Source organism: Protopterus annectens, chromosome 6.part1, assembly GCF_019279795.1.
Source record: "Protopterus annectens isolate FY-2018-M chromosome 6.part1, PAN1.0, whole genome shotgun sequence".
Classification (NCBI taxonomy): domain Eukaryota; kingdom Metazoa; phylum Chordata; order Ceratodontiformes; family Protopteridae; genus Protopterus; species Protopterus annectens.
The window spans coordinates 356,202,831-356,230,325 of NC_056738.1; the positions used below are offsets into that span (position 1 = coordinate 356,202,831).

The 27,495-nt window shown below is 38.7% G+C and overlaps 1 protein-coding gene across 1 annotated transcript in view; it reads right to left on the reverse strand.

Annotated features, from left to right (window-relative positions):
- Nucleotides 1-27,495, reverse strand: part of ATG2A (autophagy related 2A) — a 2,853,001-nt gene that overhangs the window by 893,258 nt on the left and 1,932,248 nt on the right. Inside the window, exon 26 of the mRNA XM_044075772.1 lies at nucleotides 19,147-19,217. Coding sequence (XP_043931707.1) covers nucleotides 19,147-19,217 — 71 coding nt within the window. The remainder of the gene's footprint in view (nucleotides 1-19,146; nucleotides 19,218-27,495) is intronic.

Genomic DNA, 27,495 nt, shown 5'->3' on the forward strand with positions numbered 1-27,495 from the left:
AGCTATAACAGAAGCTACTTGTGTGCTGTTTATGCGGTGACCCTACAGAAGACTACTAGTGTTGTATTAACATTTTGCCTGATATTTCTGCTACTGTAAAGCTGTTGTAATGTTTTTGTGAACCATTTTGACCTAAAATGAGTTCGGAATTATGCCAATAAGTTACCTTCTCTAACTAATGCTTATATGGGAAGATATGAATCGTTTACATCTATAACAGAGCTACATGAAATACTATTGAGCTAGATACTAAGAAATATAATCACTATCTAACGCATTATCTAACTACTGCCAGGCATTTCTGTTGAACTACTCTAACTGGGACTACCATTGGTGTGTTTTAAATATTCCCTAACATACCACTGATAAAAGAGGACTAAAAACTGTTTTTATTTCTGCTATTGCATGACTAACCTAAGTCTGTGTATTTGTTGCCTAGTATTTTCTACTCTGCTTAATAATGCCCACTCCCCATTTGCAGAGGTTTTACTCACCTCGCCCTAATGCCTACATATCTGCTCTCTTTTACAGTGTTTAAATATACCTGCTGCATTTTTTACTGAAAATATAACTCTGCTGCTTTGCCTCTCCCTTAGGACTGTACTCTGTGATCTGAAGCTGTGGCGGTCTACTACCTGCCCCACCATCTTTCACTACAGAGCTGCATTAATTATTAAAACCTTGTTTAAATATACCTGCTGCATTTTTTACTGAAAATATAACTCTGCTGCTTTGTCTCAACCTCAGGACTGTACTCTGTGATCTGAAGCGGCGGTGGTCTACTATCTGCCCACCATCTTCCACTACAGAGCTGCACTAGTTATTAATACTTTGTTTAAATATAACTGCTGAATTTTTTACTGAAAATATAAAGGACTGTACTCTGTAATCTGAAGCGGCGGTGGTCTACTATCTGCCCCACCATCTTCCACTACAGAGCTGCACTAGTTATTAATACTTTGTTTAAATATAACTGCTGAATTTTTTTACTGAAAATATAACTCTGCTGCTTTGCCTCTCCCTCTGGACTGTACTTTATGATCTGAAGCTGCGGCAGTCTACTACCTGCACCACCATCTTCCACTACAGAGCTACACTAGTTATTAAAACCTTGTTTTTATATATATATATATATATATATATATATATATATATATATATATATATATATACCTGCTGCATTTTTTACTGAAAATATAACTCTGCTGCTTTGCCTCTCCCTCGGGAATGTACTCTGTGATCTGAAGCCGTGGCGGTCTACTACCTGTCCCACCATCTTCCACTACAGAGCTGCTCTAGTTATTAAAACCTTGTTCAAATATACCTGCTGCATTTTTTACTGAAAATATAACTGCTGCTTTGCCTCTCCTCGGAACTGTACTCTGTGATCTGAAGCTGCTGCGGTCTACTACCTGCCCCACCATCTTCCACTATAGAGCTGCAATAGTTATTAAAACCTGTAGGTGTTTTTTCATTAAAGTATCTTACTTGTTGTTCTGAGTGAGTGGTGTGCACGGACGCTAGGCTTGCCATAGATCCCCCCTCTTTTTCTTTGCAACTGACTTAAAATTAACAGCATGCCTTAATTAACAGCCGACCCTGACTTTCCTCCTAATTTACTGTTAGCTACTGCCCATAAAAGTCGCAGTGGTGTTGACAGTCACAGTTAAATATAATCTCACTTTAACCAGTACCTCACCCACTCTAGCTCACTGTTTCAGTTCTTTGCTGAGTTCCTTACCTTGTGGAATGGGATCGGTGTGCAGTTGAAACTCTCACCACCAGTGGCTCCTCTGTCACACCCCCACAACCACCCCACCCATCACCTGATCAGAGCTTTTAAAAATACTTATCCCACCTGCTTGAGAGCCATTTTTTGAATCCTAATAACTGCTCTGTCCTGGCGTTCCAGGCACCTCCTGCTTCTCTCTCTAAGTACTGAAATTCAATCGTTGAACCTAATTTACTGAATATAACTGCACTATCATATAGTTTTTGACTTGTAACAGAAGCTACTTGTGTACTGTTTATGCGGTGACCCTGCAGAAGACTACTAGTGTTGTACTAACTTTTTGCCTGATATTTCTGCTACTGTAAAAGCTGATGTAATGTTTTTGTGAAACATTTTGACCTAAAATGAGTTTGGAATTATGCCAATAAGTTACCATCTCTAACTAATGCTTGTATGGGAAGATATAAATAATTTACATCTATAACAGAGCTATATGATGCTGAAATACTATTGAACTAGATACTAAGAAATATAATCACTGTCTAACGCATTATCTAACTACTGCTAGGCATTTCTGGTGAACTACTCTGTAACTGGGACTACACTGGTGTGTTCTAAATATTCCCTAACATACCATTGATAAAAGAGGGCTAAAAACATTTTTTATTTCTGCTATTGCATGACTAGCCTATGTCGGTGTATTTGTTACCTAGTATTTTCTGCTCTGCTTAATATTGCCCACTCCCCATTTGCAGAGGTTTTACTCACCTCGCCCTAATGGCTATATCTCTGCTCTCTTTTACAGTGTTTAAATATACCTGCTACATTTTTTACTGAAAATATAACTCTGCTGCTTTGCCTCTCCCTCGGGACTGTACTCTGTGATATGAAGCTGCGGCAGTCTACTACCTGCCCCACCATCTTCCACTACAGAGCTGCACTACTTATTAATACCTGTAGGTGTTTTTTTCATTAAAGTATCTTACTTGTTGTTCAGAGTGAGTAGTGTGCACGGACGTTAAGGCCTGCCATAGACCCCTCAATAAAGGAAAAACACCACTGTAGAATCATGAACCTCCACTTTTAATAAGACACGATCACAAATCCAAATTGATGGACAAGACCATAAAATCCAACTTAAGCGCTTTCACCAAGGAATCTCCCGAGCTTCATCAGAGCAATTAATGCTAAACATAATCACCCTTTTTAAACTGCTCATGCATATTTCCCCCCAATAGCATCATCTCATTAATATTAATTAACATGATGTCAGTATATCAAGTCTGCAACATTCATTTCATAATTATGCATTGTTTACCTATCCAAACTCATTACTTAAAAATATTACATTCTAAAATGTGCAAACTAAACATGCAAGCAAAAGCTGATGCATATGTGTTAAAATTTCATATTAATTAAAACATGATCATTAAAATCCAGTTGCAAGTTACTGTTACAAGTTAATGTGGACTTCTATATGTTATAACTTGGCTGCCCTTAACTTAAGGACACTGTTAATGCTTGAATGATCATTTAGCCCTGGTTTTCTTGTTGCATCCAATTTCATTTGCCAGCACAACTCTTTATATTCCAATCGGGCTTCCCATTAGTCCAACCCTTAGTTCCTGTTTCACTTGTTCCAGAACATAGAACTTAATTCTACTATCTATACATTCCTTTTGGTGCCTATACAATGCATTAGTGTCCTTCTGTAATAAAACTTCATACATGTGTACGTATATACGTCTTCTCAAAGGTCTCTCCATCTAACCTATATAGAAGCTAGTACATTTTCACATATACCAATGTATACCACTCCCTCACTATTGCAATTAAAATGTTCCCTAACCCTCATTTTAAAATTCCTAGTAGGGAGGTTTAAGTTATCTTGTTCTAAGATGTTTGCACATTGATTGCAAAACCCACATTTGTATGTACCCGGCCTCTTTCAAGTCCTCTCTATCTCAGTCCCAATTTTCTGACACTCAAGCATTTCTTTAACATTCATATCTCTTTTCTTAATAAAAGTCAGGGCTTGGGGAATGTATTTACTGATCTCAACGTTGGTGGTCAGCACCTTCCAAAATCTCATAATAATGTTCTCAATATTAGCTGAGAAAGGAGTGTGGGTGTGGATAAATGCCAAGTCATAAGAGGCTTCCAGCGCATCTTTTTTATTGCTGTTAATAACCATCTCTTTCCCCAATATCGGTTCATATTTTTCCACTCTATCTTTCTTCACCTCCTTCACTGACTGATTTATCAGGGGAATGGGGTACCCTCTTTCCTAAAAATGTTTTTCATTAATTTGATTTCCTCTATGAATATGGTCTCCTCACTACACATTCTAGAGGCTCTACTCAACTGGCCTTTGACTATGCCTTTCTTCTGATTATATGGGTGTCATAGACCCCCTTTTTCTTTGCAACTGACGTAAAATTAGCAGCATCCCTTAATAAACAGTTGACCCTGACTTTCCTCCTGATTTACTGTTAGCTACTGCCCATAAAATGTGCAGTGGTGTTGCCAGTCACAGTTAAAAATGATCACACTTTAACCAGTACCTTACCTACTCTCGTTCACTGTTTCAGTTCTTTGCTGAGCTCCTTACCTTGTGGAGTTGATTCAGCCCACTCCAATTGCCCTTGCTATCGCTTGGGCTCACTTCACTTCCCACCCGCCCATACCCAAATTTATTCATAACCACAATCACCTGACTTCCCTAACATCTCCCACCAACCTATTGCATCATCATCCAACCACTCTCCCATCTCTTTCCTTTCACCACCTGCTCATTAATTTGTTCTATGGTGCTCTGCCACATCTCACTATCCTTTCTCCCTCTAATAAATCCCAAACCAGATAACGCAACTCCACATATACCACCCCCTTCAACTCTCACCATGCTTGCACCTCCAAATTTTTTAGCAGTTCTCCTCTCCCTAGGCTACCATCTAACTTCCTACCACTCCCCTATCACTAAACACAATCACCTAAACTCCCCCACTTTTCAAACCCTCACCACCATAATCGTATAAACATTTCACCTACCATCTTCAACCACACCCCCTTTGAGCTCACCTACAAAGAACTAATTAAAAAAACTAATTAGTTTACTCATACACAATATGACCACAGTTACCTACACACACACTGACCACTGCTACTAAAAAACTTGCACTCACTGGCGACATCCATCCTAACCCAGGCCCCTCCACTACTATACCCACCGCTACAAACCTACATGGACCTAATATTCCCTGCAAGCAAAAACCCTCTGACCTCTTAATATTCAGCATAAACATCCTCAGAATCATGAATAAAACTGGAGAGCTACATCCCTCTATATCCTTCCATAACTCTGATATTGTACTCCTAACCAAGACCTGTCTCAAGCCCCACATCAAAGATACCACCATAGCCCCTCCTGGCTACAACGTCCTTAGATGTGATCGAATAGCTAAAAGAGGCAGTGGCATTGCCCTACTTTACAGGCACAACCTTACTCTCCAACAACTACGTAAAGTTATTCTCACTTTCGGCTATGCAGAAACCCTGTTTGCAAATATAAAATTAAACCAGCAGAAACAGCTCAACATTATAGGTGTCTACTTAGCACCATGCAACAATATTGCTTCCCTAAAGTCCATTTTACATTGGACTTCCACCGCACTCCCTCAGGAGACACTTATCCTGGGGGACTTCAACACTGACTGGGCCTCTATCACAGCATCCCCACCTGAAGTACCACTTAAATCTATTTAACTTCACACAGCTTATCCAAACCCCCACTCGTATAGACAAATCCATCAAAAAGGAATCCATATTAGAGTGGATACTAACCAAAAAGGCTTCATCTGCCAATATATATGGTACGTTACCTGACTCCCTCAGTGATCACCTATGCACATTCATACTAAGACAGTACACAAAACCCATAAAAAACACCCATCCTACTTTCTATCCGTAGTTCCAAAAATGTCCTACCAGACCAATTCATCAACACCTTAAAAAAAATAAATTGGTCACCTCTTAAAACTCTACCATTAAACAAAGCGGTGGAGTACTTTAATACTACCTTCTTAGGTATCCTTAATCTTATGGCTCCACAATGTATAATTCATACTAAAACCAACCCAGCCCCCTGGATCTCAAAGGACACAAGATCCCTACTCAATCAAAGAGACACAACAAGACATAGCTTGGGCAATCTGGCATACCAACAAAACAAGTACAAATCAACAATACTTCCTACAGCTCAGAAACAAAGCAAAAAAACAAATACGTAATGACAAAATAAGTTGTTATATCCAGCTACAAAAAACTCACTACAACAATCCACAAAAATTCTGCTCCGCAATCCACCACATTCTCCACCTAGGCAAAATCACCTCCCCAAACCCTAACATTGAAGGTGATAACAATGATGTTGCCACCCAGCAACAATTTCCCCACTACTACTACAAATACCCCAAAAATACAAAGCTGTGACCATAAGACCAACTCCTAATTCTCTCTTAAACCAGTTCCAACTGACCTAATTCGTAAACACCTTGCCAAACTGAAACCCACCACTCTCGCTGCTGACAAACTCCCCACTGATTACCTCAGGATTGCCACCTCTGCCATCGCCTACCCTATTTCCATACTTATCAACAGATCCATAGCTGAACACACTGTCCCCTCTCTCTGGAAAATTTCTTACATCGTCCCCTACACAAAGGTGGTTTCCCGACAGAACTTAGTAATTATCACCCCATAGCTATACTATCTCCCCTATCAAAAATCTTAGAAAAATGTGTACACACCCAACTACTGAATCATTGTCTTCAATATAACCTGCTAGCAAATTCCCAACGTGGATTTTGGCCGAACAATAGTATCACCTCTGCCCTTATATCCTTTACTGACCAAGTCAAACAACAAAGAAATCTCAATAACTTAGCATCTGTTGTCTTCCTAGACCAGTCAAAGGCATTTGACATGGTATTCCACTATAAATTACTATCAACTCTCTTTGAGCTCAGTCTGGATAACTCCTCTCTACTGTGGTTTAAAAATTATCTGTCCCTCTGGCAACAAGCTGTTAAATGGCATAACTCTCTCTCCACTCTCCTCCCAGTGGGACAAGGTATTCTGCAAGGATCCATTCTTGGTCCCTTACTATTTTCCACCTTTACCAATAACCTCCCCTCGGCTAGCCAACAAACTAATATAGTACAATATATTGATGACACCACCCTTATTTGCTCAGCCCCCTCTCTACAATTACTCCAAGATAGAACCCAGGAAGCCTTCATTACTATAGAAAAGTGGCTAAATTCCTCCCAACTAATACTAAACCCATCTAAGACCCAACTCATGATCTTCCAGCCATTCAAAACTTTCATCCCTACCTGGCCATTCTCAATAACATCCTCCAACAATACCCTTATCACACCAGTAACTCAAGCCAAGCTACTAGGTGTAAATACTGACCAAAATCTAAAATTCAACAAACATACAGCACTAACAATTGCCAAAGTTCATAAAAAACTAGGTTCACTCTACCGCTGCAACAGCTTCCTCAAACAGGAATCCCGAATCACTTCACTATCTCTTGTACCCATATACTCTCATCTTACTATAGGTTTTCCCAGTTCTAACTAACCTAAACAAATCTGACCTTCTGAAACTATCTACCTGCTAAAATAAAATCTCAAAATTTGCAACCAATGCTAAGTTTCGTTCTCACCACTGCTGCTCCCTAAGACAACTAGGATGGTTAGAATTCCTTAACCTACTAAAATACAATCAACTTCTCCTGACCCATCAACTGCTATACCAAGCAAATAAAATACCTGCCCTCTCTGGTCTGCTCACCTTCCATAATACTGCTCATCGACTAAGATCTTCCAATACCGCCCTACTGACTGTTATCAACTGTTACCAACTGCTTACAAAGCTCAGGCCAATCTCTTTATTCCTATGCAGTTGCTCAGGCCTGGAGCTCTCTACCACCTGGCATTAGATGTCTAAATATTAAACATACTTTCAAATCCCTATTAAAAGATCTCCTATTCAAAACTTGGATATGTCCCTGTACAGAACCAGACTAATTTCACCTGTTTCTGACTTTCTATATCCCTAGATCACAGGTGTACTGTGTAGTTTCACTAAGTGCATAGTACTGTGAACCAGGTGTTTAGGCCACCTTTATAGTTATGATTTCTAGTTTATGATCCTATTTGTCTATGGAAACTTTTTGAATTTATGTTCAAGCAATAGTATATTCGTTGTATAATATCTTGTTTAATTTGTTTCTCAATATTCTAACCACTGTATGCTGCATCATTTGTAAAACTCTGATTTTACTCCTTTTATATGTTCTGTGCTCACAAAAGGCAGGACCACAGGAACCTCCACTGATACAGCACCCTGAAGGTGAGAAAGGCACCAAAGAGAAAACCTTTTCTATCTATACCTACATCATTTCCTGGTAATGGGTTTCCTGAACTCCTCCAGAACATAAAGCATGTCCTCAGAAAAGAGGTGTTTAAAAGGGATCAAAAATCTATTACCCACAGTGTCATTTGAAGAGGAGACAACTGAGGATGAATAAGAGACCTGTTGTCTTGTGTGGGAAGATGTACCTGGTGAGGTAACTTGTGGTGACTGCCCCTGGACAAGTGAGAAAGAAAGGGGAACCAATGCTGTCTGGGCCAAAAGGGAGTCAGCAGCAAGATTTTGGGAGAGTCTTGCCTGATCTGATGCAGAACTCTTGGTAACAAAGGGGGAGAAGGCATACAGAAACATCCTCCTCAAAGGAAAACACAGGGTGTTCACTTTCCAAGTCCGAGGACTTGGGACTCTGTAAGAGAATAGAAATAGTTGTCTGTTTACAGGGGAGGTGAAAAGATCTACCTACAGAAAACCCCACTGATGGACAATGTCCAGGAAGACATTCCTGTGAAGAATCCATTTGTGAGCTTGTGTGCTTGACCTGCTCAAAGAGTCTGCCACTAGATTGTGCCCTGAGGGAAAGTAAACTACCTGAAGAGTCACTTGATACTGGACAGCTAGATCCCAGACCTGAACAGCTAGTCTGCAAATAAGATAAGACCTTGTGACCCCCTGCTTTTTGACATATCCCATCACTAAGGTATTGTCTGTGAAAACTTTGAGGGGCCCAGGATAAGACAGAGAATGAAAGGCTTGCAGAGCTAGAAGCAGAGCCCTCATCTCCTTCATGTTCATGTAGTCTGACCTCTGATGAGGAGGCCAGAGACCCTGAACCTTTAGGGGTCACATGAAGCACCCCATCCCCGGTCTGAGGTGTCTGTAAAGAGCTCCTTGAGGGGGAACTGGAGCCTGAAATGGAAGCCCTGGGTTGAGAGAAAGTTGATAACTCCACTACTGAAGTTCGAGTTTGAGACAGGGAAGAAAAGGTACTGGGAACTTCAGGGAATGGCAATGTTGAAACCACACAGACTTGAGGTACCACTTACGTTTTCTTATATGGAACCAGGCGAAAAGCAGCATGGTAATGGTGGAAGCAATAAAGCTAAGAACCCTGAGAAATTCCCTGGCTCTGACAGAGGAAGAAGGGATTGGAAATGGCAATTAGAAATAGACCCTTGGGTGCTGGTAGAGATCCCAACATGGGAACTGCCTGAAGCCTTGGAAAATATCCTGGGAAGGCATCAAAACTGATTTCTGGAAATTTATGATGAATCCCAGACTCTGTAACAGGGACGTAATAAATCTGAGGTCCTGAAGCGGAGAGCTGGAAGGAGCTTGAATAAGAAGGTAGTCTAGACAGGAAAAAATCTGAATCCCTTGAATTCTTCAAAAAGCAATGACAGGAGCAAGGCATTTGATGAATACCCTTGGGGCAGTAGAGAGGCCAAAGGGCAAAGCAGATAACTGAAAATGCAAGGAAGAGACAGAGAAATGTAAAAATTTCCTGAAGAGGGGATGTGAAGGTATGCATCCTTGAAATCCAGAGATACTTGAAAGGCCTGGGGGAGAAGAATAGGAAATAATGTTTGCAGAGACAACATCTAACTGGAAGAAATCTTAAGAAAAGAGTTTAGCAGGGAAAGATCCAGAATTGTTCTCCATGTGCCCTCTTTTCACGGGACCAAAAACATCCTGGAATAAAAACTCTTACCTACCTGGACGGGAGGCGCAGCTTGGATGATGCCCTGAGCCAAACGAGAGTGAAGAACCTCTGGAATGAGACAGCTGTTCCCAAGGACGTTGAGGAACACCTGAAAAGGGAGTAAGGGACTTCCAAACCATAAAATATCCGTGATGGATAACGGACAGAACATAACAATTTAAAGTGATTTGATACCAATTTGTGAAAAACAGGGAAAGAAAGAGGAACAAGGGTACCTGGCCGAGGGTAGGAGGATGCAAACTGTTAAACAGAACCAGGCTTGTCTTTGAAAGAAGGCCTCTGGGCAACCATAGTATGAGTAGACTTAGCAGGATGCAAACACCTACAGCCTTCTAGCCCTTGGGAGAAAGGTGAGATTGGCTATGAGCAAAGGCAAATTTGGAGGGATAATTTCTCTGAAACTTAGGAACAGGAGAAACAAAAACATGTTTCAGTTCCTGTAAGGCTTTGCCCTTGTCCTGAAGAGACTTGAAAAGGTCAGCAGCAGCAGATCCAAGAAGGCTTTTATTATGCAAAAGAGCATCTAAAAGTTTGGTCTTAATATCATTAAGCAAATCCTGAAGAATAAGCCAACAATAACGCCTCATAACCAAACCAAAGGCAGCAGCTGCATCATGGCTGCATTTGACTAAATGGGCAACTTGAGAAGTACAGCCGAGCAGGGAAAGGGATGAAGCCTTCGCTTCAGAGTCAAGAAGGTGAAAAACCATCTTGGAAACCTATGAAAGAAAAGCCAAAACATTCCTCGTCCTCTGAATCTGGTAGTTGATGGGCAAGGACAAAGTGGCAGCAATGCAAACTTCCTTGCCCATCCTTTTCATTGCCCTACTGTCCTTATCAGAAGGCAAGAGTTTAGTGGAGGGCAACAACTTGGATGGCTTATCAGAGGAGACTGTCACTACAGAAGGGTCAGCAGAAGGGCATTTATAAAGAAACTTACACTCCTCGGCACTTTATAGAACCTGTCTGTCTTCTTAGGTGCAGAAGGCTGAGAGACAGGGGCTATAGAAGCTACCGAGAAAGTATCCAGAAGGTAAGCCAGAACAGGAGGGACAGCAAATGGTTTGGGGGATTCCATCTGAATGCTCATAATACCTTTTTAAAATATCAAAGACTTGAGAACAATCCTACTTTAAGTAATCCATCATGCAGGCACAGTCACCCCAAAGAAGAGTTCTTCCAAAGGGGAGATTGGACTTATGGAGTCCTTCTCCTCTGAACTGTAGTCCAAGGGGGAAGGGATCTGGGAAGACTAAGCCAAGGATTCTTCCCCTGTGTGCAGATCCTCACCCAAGGAATCCAGTTTCCTAGGCCTCTTGAGTGGAGTGGAAGACCAGGGAGAAACAGGAACATAGACCCCTCTTGAGGTGGCGTGAAGGTCATCAAAGTATTAAATAAACCCTGAGTGAAATCCTGCTTTTCACATTGGGGATCCTTCACAACAGGGGAAATTTGCCTTATTTTCTGCTTCTTTTCTGAAGGATGTACACACAAAACACCCTCATAGGGCCAGCCCCCTGACAAGACTCTATAATGGTAGTAGGAATCTCCTCCCTTACCAAGATCTGAGTAACTCCCCTTGGTCCTTCAGATATAATCAGCCAAGGCTTCCCCCACAATGTCAGGCACAGAAGTTTGAAAAGACTCCAAGGACCTAAGAGAAGCCAGATGCATGCTGGCCTCTGGCACAGTCTCAGGAGAGGAAGCTGAAGCAACCACTGGACAGTCTTCTGGGCTTTCACCAGCCTTGACAGACATGCCTGGGGGTAGACTGGACAACAGTCAGATCATAACTAAATTTTTTGTCCTTCTTGGCAGAAGTCTGTCCCTCGGGACAGGAGGATTCTGCCACAGCACCCTGAGCCAACAACTTAAGATGCTGGTTCTCTGGGTATATAGACAAGAAAAACAGAAGACTATGGAAAGTCTTGGGTACAGACACCTGGCAGACAAGAACATTGCATATGGCGATCGGAAGAATCCAAACAAAAAAGACACTGGTCGTGATGGTCTTTATGGAGAATTTGCCTCTCTTACTGACATTTTCCCTTTCTGGATGATATGAACACAACAACAAAATTAGAAGAAACCCCAAAAGGACACTTATCTGAAAAAATGGCTTGATAGCCAGCACAGTAGAAGGGCGTTCAGACCAACATTTGACAATGGTATTTAGACTGGTGGCAAATTCTGAGGATTTCTGTCTGTGCATCACCCTCTATGCCCTATGTCATGTGTTGGCAGTATATACGTCATGTATGGTGCCTATAAGAGCAGAAGGGTTTGGTATATTGGCCGGACATGGGGCTATCCATGGCAGGAGATCCCTTATGTGAAGAATGCTGCAACAGTAATATGAAAGGATGTCTTGTCTGAGACTGGACTGTCACAAACAGTGGTGCTGACTAGAAGAATTAAGATTATTTGGATTTGAATCAGAGACTTGTGTTAGGAGATGGAGATGATCACGACCAAGACAAGCAACACTGTGAAATTATTGAATAAATGAAAGGCTGTAAAAGATAAATAACATTACCTATAGGATTATATGTGAAATGTGTGGCTGAGAAAGAGTGCAGTTTTGTTGACTGTGATTTAAATGGGTGGGTGAACTGTAAAGTAGATGCCCATCTTTATGTCACCAGTGTTTAGGAGGACACCAAAGACACTGACTAAGTAACTTTAAGTAAAACAGTTTTTGTTCTTACAATATATGCAGAGCAGGAAGAAGGTTTAAGAGGCAGGATTTGAATGAGCCATATAATGCTTAACTGACAATGACTGGATAGATAAGTGATGTATAATGTTCGCAACTACAGTTGTTTCAATTGGGTCTGTGATGTATAGTGTTTACAACTAAAGTGGTGTCATGTTTGTTTTTCATTTATATAACTAAGACTGCCTGTCATATGCACAAATTTAATAAAGATGCTTGTTGGCAAAAAAAAAAAAGATCCATGATATAACTTTTATATAATACTGTAAAGCAGTTTTGTATAGGGCACAGTCAGGGGTACTTTAAATGCGAGTTGGGGGGGGGGGGTCTTATCAGTGACTGTTGTATATGCCAAAGATATTAACACAGGAAAGTACTTGTTCTTTGCTGTAATGCATCCAGATTTTAGGAAAGGCTGGACAAAAGCAAGTTAAAGTTAATATAATGTGATCTTAGATTGCAGGGCTGGGAGATGCAGAAGTGTACAGATCACATTATATGTAGAATTAAGATGATAATTTCCCATATTTTGCAAGGGTGGATGTCTAGCTTAATGTGCTTGGTTTAAGCTACAGTTTACGCAAATAGGTTTTAAAAAATGCAAAATTATGAAAGGCATGGACAGTAGTAGTTTTTTTTAATTTGCAAAATCATTGACTATTTTTCATTAGAAGATGCTCTCACTGTGAGACAACAAGTTTACAGGTGCAAACAAGTAACCACTAGAAATCTGAATGGTGCATTTTGAGTGAACTTTACACAGATTCTTTCATGTATCTGCAAAGTTATCTTTTTCTATTTACCAACTGCTTTTACTTGAAGTACAGCTGTCTAAAAGTGCAAGCAAGAGACCTCTGAACACTGTGCTGACAGAAATGTATGAGATATAGTGTAATTAATATTTAAAGGTACTCTGGCAAGCAGCTCAGTGAAAAAAATAAATGAAATTGTGGGAGGTGAATAAGTTACATGAACAGATGCCTCTCCAACAGCCTTAATACAGCAATGAACTCAATACAACAATGCATACTTTATTTATTTAAAAGTACATAGTGCACTTTTTCTTAAGGCTGAAAGATGATGCTTCTTGAAAGCATGCAAGCTGTTTTCCACATCTGGGAGTGGAAGAGAGATAAGAAAAGAGCAGACAGCAATGACTGCCAGAGGAAACTCCGGCTTTAATATGCATTTTAGAATGGGCAACTTTAATTTTTTAACAATGTACATAGTTTTGTGCAATTGTTGCATGTTAAAAGAGGATGACAAGTTCTGAAAATCTGTTTAGTTTTTTTGAGTGTTTTCACTGATAAAAATTCTTGGAAAGCGAGGCATAAGGTGAAATGGAGAACAGAAGAAGAAACTGTGTAAGAGATCAGCCGCCCAGACATTAGTGTGTGTATGCAAGTTAGTGTTGGAAATGCACCGTCTGGTACAACAGACGGGAGTAATAGATTTCTATCATAAGAGCTAGTACTGTCTATATAATCAAGGGATGTACATGAACTTACATGTAGACACAAAAAGCAGGGAGTACTAGGTCAATACTGTGTACAAATACCAATGTTACAGGAGACATGAAAGGACAGGAAATAAGCATGTAAATAGACAAAAATGGATTTCAGGGTGGACATTCCAAAGAATAACATGGACAACAGAGAAGGAGAGTAATAATACAGATTGCTAGAGGGGCTCCAACAGTGATAAAAGAAGGAAAAATATTAGGAACTCGGACAAAATGTATATATTATTCTTCAAGGTACAATAATTGGGCTAGCCTCAACAGAAATTATAGCTCATGGGAGCATGTGTATTTCATTGAAAGCTTTGAGACATTCAGTAACTATTTGATATCATTCACAAAAAAACTGAGATAAATATGCAGTAAGAATGACACACTGGCACTTTCTTACTTACCTTTTAAAAGGAGAGGAATTTAAGGAATAGGTAGTGGAAATGATTTAGGAATTGTTATGGAAGATAGATTTGTTTTTCAGAAGAGACAGCAGATAAGTGGGATAAGATGAAAATAGAGTTTAAAAACATAACAGAAAAAAGAGAGAGATGGAAAAGAAATAGCAGGAATTATTTTGAGGAGTTGACAAAGGAGTACTGTAGAAACTATCTAGCTGATAGGCAACAAGCTGTCCAATGGCAAGGGGCACTATCTCCTCTACTTTCAACCTTCATAGGCATACCACAAGACTCAGTACTGGGCCCACTTCTCTTTTCGATGTACACTAACAATCTACATACCTCCACCCAGCATGCCACATTCATACAGTATGCGGACGATTCGACTTTAATCTGTTCAGCCCCTTCTCTTTTCATTCTCCAACAACAGACTCCAGAATCTTTTAGCTCTGTGGAAAGTTGGATCACAAATATCCAACTCATCCTTAAGCCTAATAAAACTAAATTGCTTTTATTTACCCCCAACAAATCAAAGTCTGCTCCTCTTTCCTTTTCTGTTCCTTCCAAAAATGGTACTATCATTTCTCCTTCTGCTCATACCAAACTCTTCAGTGGTGAGATTGACAAAAACCTTCTCTTTGATATCCATATCTCTCAAACCATCAGAAAGGTTCACAAAAAATGGGCTCATTATATAGACACAAAAACTTCCTCTTGGATCAAGCATGGATCACCCTAGCCCAAACTCACCTTTTGTCCACACTAATGTATACAGCACCAATTCTTACCTAAATCAGAAAACTTGACCTTGACAAACTTGAGCCATGCTATAATAATATTGCCAACTTTGCTAACAACGCCACCTTCAGAGACCATCACCGTCTAGTTCTAAGGGACTTAAAATGGTTAGAATTTCCTCAACTACTAAATTACCACCAACTGGTTATTGCCTATAACATTCTGAAGTATCCTGATAAAACCCCATCACTAAGTCAATTACTTGCCTACTATGCAAGAAATTGCACACAGTTTTAGTGACAAATCACTTCTATGCATCTCTAGAGCTAACAACACTGCTGGAAAAGCACTATTCTCCCACACTGTTGCTAAAAACTGGAACAACCTCCCCCCATCACTGACCTCTATCCCCACCACCTCACACTTCAAAAACTCTAAAATCACATCTCATAAGCACCTGGCTTTGCCCATGCATAACCCATAACCACTGCTTCAGCTCTGTGGAAAGCTGAAAGGCTTATTACTTGCCTAATGTAAATGCTACAGTTGCTTACTTCCAATATTTTCTTTATCCCTTTAATTTAGGTACTTCATTTTAACATGATGTATGTCATGACTCTCAATGCTAAATGTATTTAGTCTGTTCAACTGCTGAGTTGTATCTTGTCGGTTTTACATTTCTGTCTTACTAGCTAGATTTTTGCTGTTATAATGTGTTATTATCAGTTTTTACTACTATGTATTAAATTCTAGTATTTCTGTTAATATATGTGGAGCTTTTCTCCATGGGCCTCCGCTGTAAATGGACCTGGTCCAGTCGGACTGTCCCAGTTAACAAATGTAAAATAAAAAAATAAATAATGAACAACTGCAGAGTGCTAAAAGAAAAGTATTGTAGTATTTGGATAATATGCAAGAGTTTAAAGAGGTTGCTGTTAAACAACATTTTTGATAACAACTGCAGGGAACAATAACATTTAGTACTATGATTTAAACAACAGAAATTAGAAAGGGATGTTGCCAAACTTAAGATGTCTATGACAAGAAAACTCAACAGAGATCTTTAACATATACTGGAGACCTTTTAAACATTTTAGGAAAACTTGTATAAAGCAGAGGAATGCAGAAACCAAATAAGGCACAAATGAAAATATTTATGAAGACTGAATTATGCTATGTTAAGTGGGAGATAAAGCTCAATAATTAATAGCTATGACAGGAAGAGATGAGATCTAAATGGTGATGTATAATCAATCAACAGGGAAGTCTTCAGGAACAGAAGATATTCCTCTGGATGTTTTAGAAGTATGAAAAAAAACTGGAAAGATCTAGAAGGCATTGTTTAACAGCATTTAAAAGGGGGAGTTCTACCACATTAGAAGAAAGCTTTGGTAGCTCTACTACTCAAAGAGAGTAAAGACCCTTCAGACCTTGCTTCATTTAGACCTACTTAAATTTTAAACTATGACTGCAAATTCCTTATGGCTATACTAATGTCCACAAATAAAATACCCTAGGGAAGCCAAGAACAAATGGATGACTTAATAAAGATATGGTGGGATGTCGGTGAAGAAGCTGGGCTACCGGTAAAGCCTTGAGAAAGGCTGTGCATACCCGAGTGCTTGTGGTTGAAGGCTGAGTAATGCCTTTAGAAAGGCTTCGTATAAAGGTCGTAGTTCCGGCTGGTCAGGTCGCCTGGTGAGAGGAACCGCTAGTGTGGCAGCTAGAAATCAAAGATGAAACACACAGAAAAAACAGGCAAAACAATGTAAATGTGGCTCAGCTAAGGAGCTCTGCTCGCCGTGGTGGCAAAAAATCAACGTAGTCAAAGTTCAGATTCTAGAAGGTCGTACTTTATTGAAGTAAAAAGTACCAGAAGTACAATCACCATCGAAGCGTAGTTCCTTAATGGAAAGAGTGATCCTGAGGATTTCCTTTTATAAGAGTACCTGGGGGTGTGTCAGTGTTTCATGGATAGTGAGGTTTAGGGCTGATGTAGGACATGGACTTAATGAATCAGTTCCATTAGTACCTAAATTAAAGAAGAGACCCCTAAGAAGGTAGTTACTGGTTTTAAAGTACAGTTTTAGTATGTATTATTTATGTATGTTTTTAAATTAAATTTATATGTCTTTTATATGTGTTGTGTCTTTAAACTTGTGGTTTTAAATTTGAATTTGTATCATGTGACATTTGATGTATACACAGGGGTGTGTTTGTTAGTGCTTTTGTAATACACCTGATGATGCCTGTTTGGTGAAAGCGCTTGTGTTTTGTTACACTGCAGTAAAAGTTTTGAAGTGGATATATCCGCTGTCTCTGTGTCTTCCTATTCGTTTGTTGCTGGAAGATTTAATGTAAGGTTTACGACATATGTAATGTTAGCATAAATGATAACTGTTAAAAAGAAAACATATATACATACTGCATGAAAATAACGAAAATGATGACACGGTTTTGTTTTCTACTCTATTAATATAAGTGTACATATGTCATTATGTAAACTGAGATTTCATAAAGATGTTTAAAAAAAGACATTTACTGGGAAGAGCTCCATTATTTCCAGCTCCAGAAAATGATATGACCTGCAGCAGTAGAAACATGCCAACACAATCACCTCCCCTGTTAGTGAATGGGTGTGAGGGTAACATTACAGTCCACTGCCAGACATGCATCACCTCACTGCAAATGCATGTCTCCTGTACATTCACATATCACCCAATGCCTGTTTATGTAGCAAGAGCAAGGGTACCTCAGGTCTCCACTCCACTATCAGAGTCTTAAAGCTGAGCAGCACTGCCTCAGCAGCAGCAGGTTCATGTGTGGCCCCTACTGGCATTGGGCTAAACATGGACAAATCCCATTGGCTGTCAAAGTGTGCCTAAACATCCAACCTCCTTAAAACACCAGTGTGCCCACAAGATGTTGAGAGGGTTAGAGGAAGCAACTTTAACATGTGTAGCAAAAACTAGGGAAAAGAGAGAAAAGCATGCTCTTTGGGTCCAAGTTCAACTAGGTATCCTTCATAAGGGAACTCAAGGGGATGCTATTCACAACCCAAAATGAAAGCATGCTCAAGTGTATGAGGGGCAGTATCTGAACCCGGGGCTTCCTGTCAAAGGTGGTTAAAAAAAGTAACACTCACCTGGTTGGCATTTGTGTTGTTGTATTGTGACTGGCAAGAAATCAAGTCTCTGCTAGGTGGCAGGGAGATCCCAGACAGTGACATGGCACAAGCTACTTTATGAATAGGTTTCAGCAAATGAGGCTTTAGATGGTGCCCGATTTCACCACATCCTTCTGCTTCAACTTACGGCTTGGATCACAAGATGGACCCACTTGCCAATTTTTGCTCTGATTGCCTTCCAGAATTGTCTTCCTGCAAGATGTTAGACAGAATTCAAGTTTTTTAGTCTTTATCCTCCTGCTAGCCAGAATGCAGTGATGGTATCTGTGACACTTCTGCTCTTTTCTCAGGCTGACAGAAAGAGATGGTGTAGGTCCCACCTCTTGACTTCACAACTACAAGAACATTTGGGTGTTTTAAATGTTTCATTCCTTGTTATGATGAGCATTAACACTTAGTTTGAAATGATGCAAGCTGTAGAAAATAACTAGAAAACATAGAGTTAGGCATGTCCTTCTAGCACCCAAGACATCACAGCATATGCTGCCAGGAAGCGCTGAGCACAGCAGCAAGAAAAATCAAGAATTTTATAACACAGGGGGTCCACAGAACAACTCAGTGCTAAGGGCCCCACAGTTTCAGATTCTCTGTTAAACACAAACTGGTACATTCAAACTACTATGGAAAAAGCTTTGTCTTTATTGCAAGTAATCAATACAAATAGTTTTACAAGAAAGCACTACCTACAGAATAATTACCTTTCCTCAGTTCTACTATCTCAGCTTCACATTTGTCAGATAGGTAAACAGCAGAATCATCCAAAATGAACCTGGAAAAAAAAAGGCCACATAGATAAAGAAAGCATTCCACTGGTAGGCATGTCACATTAAAAATAACTAAAGTTCAAAATTATTTGCTCATTTATTTTTCTACACAGAAAAAACTAAGAAAATACTTTCTAGGTTTTAGTCTTATTGCATGACAAAGGAAGATTTGCAGAAGTACAGTGATGCTGGACTAGACTACTAATGATGAATAAAAAGGTAATACGATGCGATGCACTGCATGTGAGCCACCACTGGGACAGACAAAACTGGCAGTGACTGAAGAGCTCTCATCACTCTTGGCTGCACATTGCTGTAAAGCATAAGCCATTATAATTGACTGGTCGCAGCCAACAAGTCAGAACTTTCTCAAATCTACCAGCACCAGTTTCTGTACCACCTACACTTGGGTGAAAGCTTCCTCTTTCACTACAGATTAAAACTCAACTTTTGTTTGAGACCAAGAAGCAAATCTCTTAGCAGACCCTTACAGTTTATATGCATTCAAAGTATGCCATTTACTCAGTACATTAGCAACAAAATAACACTGAGTAACAGTCTGGTCTGACTATAAGAAGTCATCATGTACAGCTAAAAGGTTAGAGAAACAACTTCAAATCTGTTGTCCAATCACAGCAAGAAAACTACCTGACCAACAAATACGCTTGCATACAAGAACCACTCGCGTTCTTCCCAAGTCTTCAAGACCTGTCATAGGACAGTTTGAATACAAACAGGTCTTTCATGTCACAATATATTTTGTACTGTGCCCTGCAGACTGCAGATATTTCCAAATGTGCTACGACACATTTCAAACATTCTGGAGAATGACTGTAGTACAACACACTGGCATTTGTAAATCTCTTCAGCAGCTTAGTTTCAACATGAAAAACAAAACAATGAGTGCATTTTGTACTACACTGAACATTACAAAAATACATCATATCAGAGTCAAGTGATCCTGAGTAATCAAAGTACTGCTTCCTCCCTTGATGAATACATGCAAAAATTACAACAGCATCAATGTGCTATTATATAATTATTACTATTTTATTTTTTTTTGCATCTCTGTGTGCCGATGAGATGCAGCAGGGGTGACTCAGTACTGTACTGCTCATCTTCAAACAAACAGTCACATTCACAGCCAATACACTTTGTGCCACTGACAGCAACAACTAAAAAAATGGTTTTCAAAATTCACTGGTCTAGGGTATTTACTACTTAATCAAAAAAAAAGGTTGCACCTGTGTGTGTTTTACATACCTATATTAATATAAATAGGTATATTATATATAGAGAAATAAATGTACATTAATTACAGAGAGAAATTTACGTGTGTGTGTGTGTAATATATATATATATATATATATATATATATATATATATGGATACCTATCATATGATAGAAACCTCATTTCACTGAGACCATAACACTGAAATTTCAAAAGACTGAGAAGTCACTTGACTTAAACCCATAAGACTTAATTTCAAAATAATAAACTGGACCATATAAAATCAGACTAGGTGGGGGGTGTAGCCCCCCACTCCCAACTATATATACTAACTCCAGGATCACAATACAGTGGGGAAAAGAGCATAGTAGTGACAGTATATATATATATATATATATATATATATATATATATATATATATATATATATATATATATATATATATATATATAGATATAGATATATGTACAAAAATCTAAAGTATATACATGTATATAGACATATAAAAGCAAACAGTCACGCTAAAAGCCAAGGGACACCATCCAGGTTCGTTCATTGGAACCACTTCAAGGCACATTTTAGGTTGAGAGACTCATTTAAACCTGGAAAAAATTCTGCTTTTAATCGCAGTTGCCACTTTAATTCCTGTAACTGCAATTTACAGTCAGAATCCCCAAAGAAAAGTTTAATTTGTTCCAATATAAAGAACTTAAAATACCCAAAATCTGTACACAAGGCACTGTGTTTACTGAGGGCATTCATGTGGTCATTGTTCCTTATGGCACAATAATGTTCCTTTATGTTGTCACTCAACCTATGGACAAGTTTTACCTACGTAAAAACTTAAACAAGTTGAACAGACCGCACAGTATACCACCATGCTAGAGTTACAGTCAAACACATCTTTAAATGACACTCTGACATTACAATGTGTAAAAGTGTATGATTCACCTTCAAGAATGTATTTACAACATACACATTTCCCACATGTATGCATTCCATTGGGTTTTGAAACGTTGATAACAGGAGCTAACTGATTGTCCCTACTTTCAAAGAACGTTTTCAGGGTTTTGGTTCTCTTATATGAAAACATAGGTTCAGAACCTAAAATAGTTCTAATGTTTGGGTCACATAATAAAATTTTCCAGTTATTCAGCAAAACAAGCCTAAGGTCATTCAAATCCCTACACATTGGTAAAGAAAAACTAAGGGTATGTGAAGAATCCATCAATTCTTTGTGTGTATTGTGGGTAGGAGTAAAACCGTATGTTATTATTGGTTTAAATTTTGTCAGTCTATCTGCAGTGACTTGGCTTCTAACAGAATTAATCAAAGTTAAAGGGTATTTCTTTTGTGTGAATAAAAGGGAGAGAAAAATCATATTCTTTTTCAAAAACCATATTATTACTGGTTAGTCTGGACACTCTAATGATTTGACTCCTCAGTACATTTCTCTTCATGAAAAATGGGTGGGAACTGTCAACCTGAAGGTAATTTTACTGTGGCTGGATGATTCAAAACAACTATTAACTCTGTCAATAGAAATATTTGTGTCCAAAAAGGACACTATATCACCGTGATTACCAATAACAAACTTTAAAAAACCCAATACTCTCTGATAAGTTATCCACAAACATATTCAGTTGGTCCACACTCCCCTCCCATAGAAAAAAATGTCATCTATAAACCTTTTATAGTATTTCATAAGTAAAATAACAGGCAAATGTACCAGGTCCGTCTTCCACTCTGTTAGGACCAAATTTGCAAATGCAGGGGCCATCTTAGTTCCCATGGCCACACCTCTGACCTGGTGATAGATGTTACCATTGAAGTGGAAAAAGTTATTATCCAAAACAAGGGAAATTAACGTAGCTAAGGTATCAACTTGTTTTTTGGGAAATGTAACATATTTACGCAAGTAATGTTTGACATATTCAACACCATCCACATGGGGAATACTGGTATACAAGGCTACAACATCCAGTGTAACAAGAATGCAGTTAGATAAATCAACATCAGCAGAAAATAATGTGTTTAAAAAGTTCCAAGAGAATTTTATGTAATTGGGTGTTGCTTGAACTAAGGGGTTCAGGACGAAGTCAATATACTGAGCAATGTTCTCAGTTTTAGTTCTCTTATTAGAGACAATAAGTCTGAAAGGGGGATTTGAAGAATTCTTATGAATTTTAGGGATGCCAAACAATTTTCCTAAACAAGGATTTGGAGACCACATAAAAATAAAACAAGACATTCTTTATTCAGTAGCACGCTATTGCATATGCATCACTGTAATGTTTGTTGTTATTTACTACTGGATAGTTCTTGTATTTTAATATTCATGAGTTATGTATTGCTATGTTATACTTTAGTCCCTTGACATCTGATCCATTCTGAAGAAGTTCCGATACAATTAAAAGGAACGAAAGCTTAAGAAATCACTGTGGGCTACTGTTTCGACTTTATTTTATTTTTTTTAATTTTTGGCTGAATAGTCAGAAGTTATAAATGCATTTATTATATTTTCTTCTAAAGTAACATTGGTTTTAGTAAGCAGAAGTATTTCTTCCAAAGAAGTTTTTATGGATCCTAAACCCACAGTTAACGATGGCTGCACTAGCCTACATATAGTGGCAAATGGTCAAGGGCAAGCTCAAGATACTCCTATCTTCATTCTTCACAATGAAACTGGTTTTATTAAGGAAAACATTAATGAAAATAATATTGCTAATATGATGTTAGAAGCAGAAAACCAAAGTGATGAAACTGGTGCCAACTGCTCATTTTCCGAAGATCAATCCCAAGTGGATTTGCTGAATTTATCCACTTACACCACACCAGAGTCTTTGAATGATCACTTGAAAGCACCTGAAAATAAAAACGAAGAGACACAGGGTTTATTAACACAGTGTTTGCAGCTTCCTAATAAGCAGGGTAAGTCCAATATACTTAATTCTGCTGAAGCTAGCATATGTACCTCTAACTCGATAAGTCCTGTGGTATTAAACAGTAAAAATTCTCAACTAATGGCTCTTTCAGAACCTTTTCAGAGCACTACATTAAATACTGACGTGAGTTGGTAACCGGATGATTCTGAGCACACTCGTAAAGGTCGTTTTCCTTTAACTTCCTTAACGGCTGGTTCTGAGCCTAGTTTTACCAAAATAATGACTGCCTTTATGGCAGTTGATAAAGACTGGTGTCTCAACAGTACTGGTAGACCTGAACTTCGCTTGGCATGAGGGCTAACTCTGGAAGTATTTACAAGGCTAAAGAAGTTATGGCTGTTCGCAGTGTGATCGAGCCAGCTTGCAAATCTACTGGTGAGTCAAATATGTTGTCCAGCCATGATAATGTTGTTTTTAATAATTCTGGTGTTCCGGATGCTGCTTTGAACACTGATGGCATTAATTATTTTGTTGTTAATGTGGATGTCTATGCATCAAACTCGAGTGATGCTGAATTAACACAGGAAAGACGTTCTATAGTAACGGCTGTGTCAGATTATCACAGTAATGGAGAAACGGCTTGTTTAACATCGCATGTTACTGATAAATGTCAAATAAAGAAAAAAGTTAATAAATTGCCGTTTGAAAGTGTCAGGCTGTTTAACACTGATAATAACGATTGTACTAGTGGCATTGTTGTTTTCCCGCCTAACCGCTCAATCAACACAAATGATTCAGTTAGCCCCCTTAACCTTTGTATTAATCCTAGGTTGAGTGCTTTTGATACAGGAAATGGCTTGGTTGGGAATAGCGAAGCTATGGACAGGAGAATGAGTTTTACTGCCAATTTAGATGTTTGCACTAAAGCAGGAGATGTGTATACAGTCAATGATCGCATTATTAACGGTTTTATTAACAGTTCTGTTGAATCAGGCGGCATGGCAAATGTTAGAACCGTTGACAGGGATGGTGCTCCCTCCATTCCTGTGATTGACAGTTCAATTACTATTTTGGATGATGTTAGAAGTCACACTAATGTTTTGAATTCTGTGGATCACGATTTTTACAGGGAAAGGTGGTCAACTGATAATGATGTGGATTGTCAGAAAGTATATAGACAGAAAGGAAGTGACATATGCTCATTTTTCTAAGCCAAAGCAGGTTTCCACATTGTGTGATATGTTCCCTTCACAGACTAATGGTTGTGGTGTTTCACAGACTGCAGGTTGCTTGTCAAATCCAAGGCATAGTTTTGTTTTAAATGAAGGGAGCATCTCTTCTCTAACTATTATTAATAATGATGATCAACATATTAATACAGATATGAGGAATGGAGTTATTGTACCTAATAGCATTTACTGTAATGTAATTAATCCAACAGTTTCCTTTGCAGGTGGTCCTTTAAACAGGTCTTCAAATGAGCAGATTCTGACTACTACCGATACTTCTAACATTAATAACTGTCAACCACAAAGGCAATTTAATAACTGGTTTAATCCTGCTTACTAAAACCAATGTTACTTTAGAAGAGCCAATGCTCCTACAAGCAGAATTAATGTGATACATCAAAACCAAGTCAGCCAAGCTGTTCAAGGTACCGATTCTAGGGAGTCTTTAGGTAGCTTTAGAAATGAGAATTGGAACACTCAAAATGTTATGGCCCCAGTCCACCCTAACTCACTTCATAATCGGAGTCACACATCACACCCAGTAAGTCAACCTAGCAATTCTCATGCTACCTCAAAACTAATGGGTTTATTAAATCAAAGTTCTGGAGTTACCCTCTTTTTTGTTAGATGATGCTGAATTATCTAATCGACACTTGTTGTTTGTACCTTACTCTAGAAATATTGTGTCTGGTGATTGTAAACCCCTTATTATGAAACTGGAAAGAAAGTTTGTGTCTTTTAAAGGGTTGGAATTAGACATACAACTTTTGGAAACATGCCTACAATTAGGTATTGTTCCAAAGGGTTTACGTATCAGCAATTTTCCTAATATAATGAAGAAAGATTCAAAGTTGCATTCAGAATTGAGTAAGGTTTATAATGAGGCAGGGTAAAAAGCCCTTCAGGTTATTATCAATGACAATAGTGAACAGTTAAAACAGATTAGTTTGGATATTTCTTCTCTTAATGACAGCATTTATAATCACCCGTAATTTTGTATTTACAAACCCTTATATGACGCTATCGTCCCCAAGATCACTAGATATACTGCTACCTTGTTAAATAGGAAAAGAGATAAACTAAAAAGAGACCAATTTCAATACCAATCGGGTAAAGCGTACCCCATTGGATCTGCTTTTTATGGCAGTCATGCTTAAGAGCAAAACTATAGGCAGTTGCAAAACTATAGTAATTACAGACCTAATTACTATTACAGGAGAAGGGCAGTCCCTAACATGTATGGGAGGTATTACTCGGCAAACAATGTCAGAGATAAAGGTCGTTTTGATCATTACAGAAATACACAATCAAAACCATTTGGATTGTATGAGACAAACCACTATACCACTTCTCCTAGTAATGGGGCCAACCGTTTTACCACATCCTTTGTTAATTCTAACAGGGATACCACATCCTTTGGATATTATGACAGGGAGTCCACTTCTGGTAATAGGGTAGCCTTTAGAGCTGATAGTAATCCTTCACACTCTGTTGACAACAGCCATCTCAAGGAAAACCTTGTAAACAGGAGGAGGAGCAGCTCCTTTTTGATGCCCAACTCTGAATTTTCCTCTCCTAATATTCAACCTCTATTGGTTTCCCAGCCACTTAGTAGAACTATGTCTACTGTCACTCAGGTGAATTCTCCTATGCAAGCCACTACCTCAGTTCATACCACCACTTCCACTAATGAGAATGCCACCATCAGTCCCAAATCTAACTGCAACAATCTGCCAACTCCATCTTCTTTTTTAGATCAGAGATCTACACCGGTCAGGGAAAACAGGGATCATTTTACTCAAGAGGTCCCTTCTACAGTAAGAGGAAAAGGGAAAGTGAAAGGGTCAAGGTTTTCCCAGCTTCCTCCAAGACACATGGTAACAAGGTTCAGTTGCAGGTAGATCTGTCTGAAAGTTCCCATTTTGAATGCATACATTCTAAAGCTGGGGTGGTTCTATTGAATCAACTCTTATTATTAATACAGATATTGATGGCCATACTATGGTGATCATTGGCATAGATCCTCCTCACAAGTCATACCCACAGGTTTCCATTGACTTTTCTGCTGATAAGTCTCAAATGTTGATGTATGATATTTTGATCAGACAGGGTACCTCTAATTGTGAAAACACTAATAGTGTGTCTTCTAACAATACTGATTTGATGTCTGTGTTTAATTTTTCTAACAAGTCTTTATCTATTGAACATTTAAATGTCCTTAAGAAGGGGTTCACATTCATTCCCTCACAGAGGGTGAATTTATCTAACGTGTTACTTAATCTGAGGTTATACATTAGGAAGTTGAATCTCAAACTGTTTTTTGAAGCTGATAATGAAGTTGATAACACACAGAGTACACAAAATTCACATACTACTAATAATTCACAAAACAGCTGTTCGTATTGGTATAATGCAACACCAAAGAAAAAAAGTCTTGTTAACCCACCTCTCAATAATACTTAATCTACTTTTTTGAGAGTATGTGAAGAGGATGTTAGAAATACATTAAATGTTAAATCCAAACAGAAATGTTACAACTTAACAGTTAACGAAAAGAAAGCCTTATTGGAATTGTCTAATGATGTCTCATTAAGAGTGATGAAGGCCGATAAAGGGACAGGAGTTGTGGTAACGGACCAATGTGCATATGTCAACAAAATTCAAGAAGAATTAATGAATGACGACCTTTATGAAAAGGTGTCCTTGACAACAGTCAACTCACATTTTGATAATGTAGAGAGAGTACTGAAGCCATTACGGGATGAACATTACATTACGGAGGAAGAATTTATTTTTATGTGGTCTCCAAATTCTTGTTTAGGAAAATTGTTTGGCATCCCTAAAATTCATAAGAATTCTTCAAATCCCCCTTTCAGACTTATCATCTCTAATAAGAGAACTAAAACTGAGAACATTGCTCAGTATATTGACTTCGT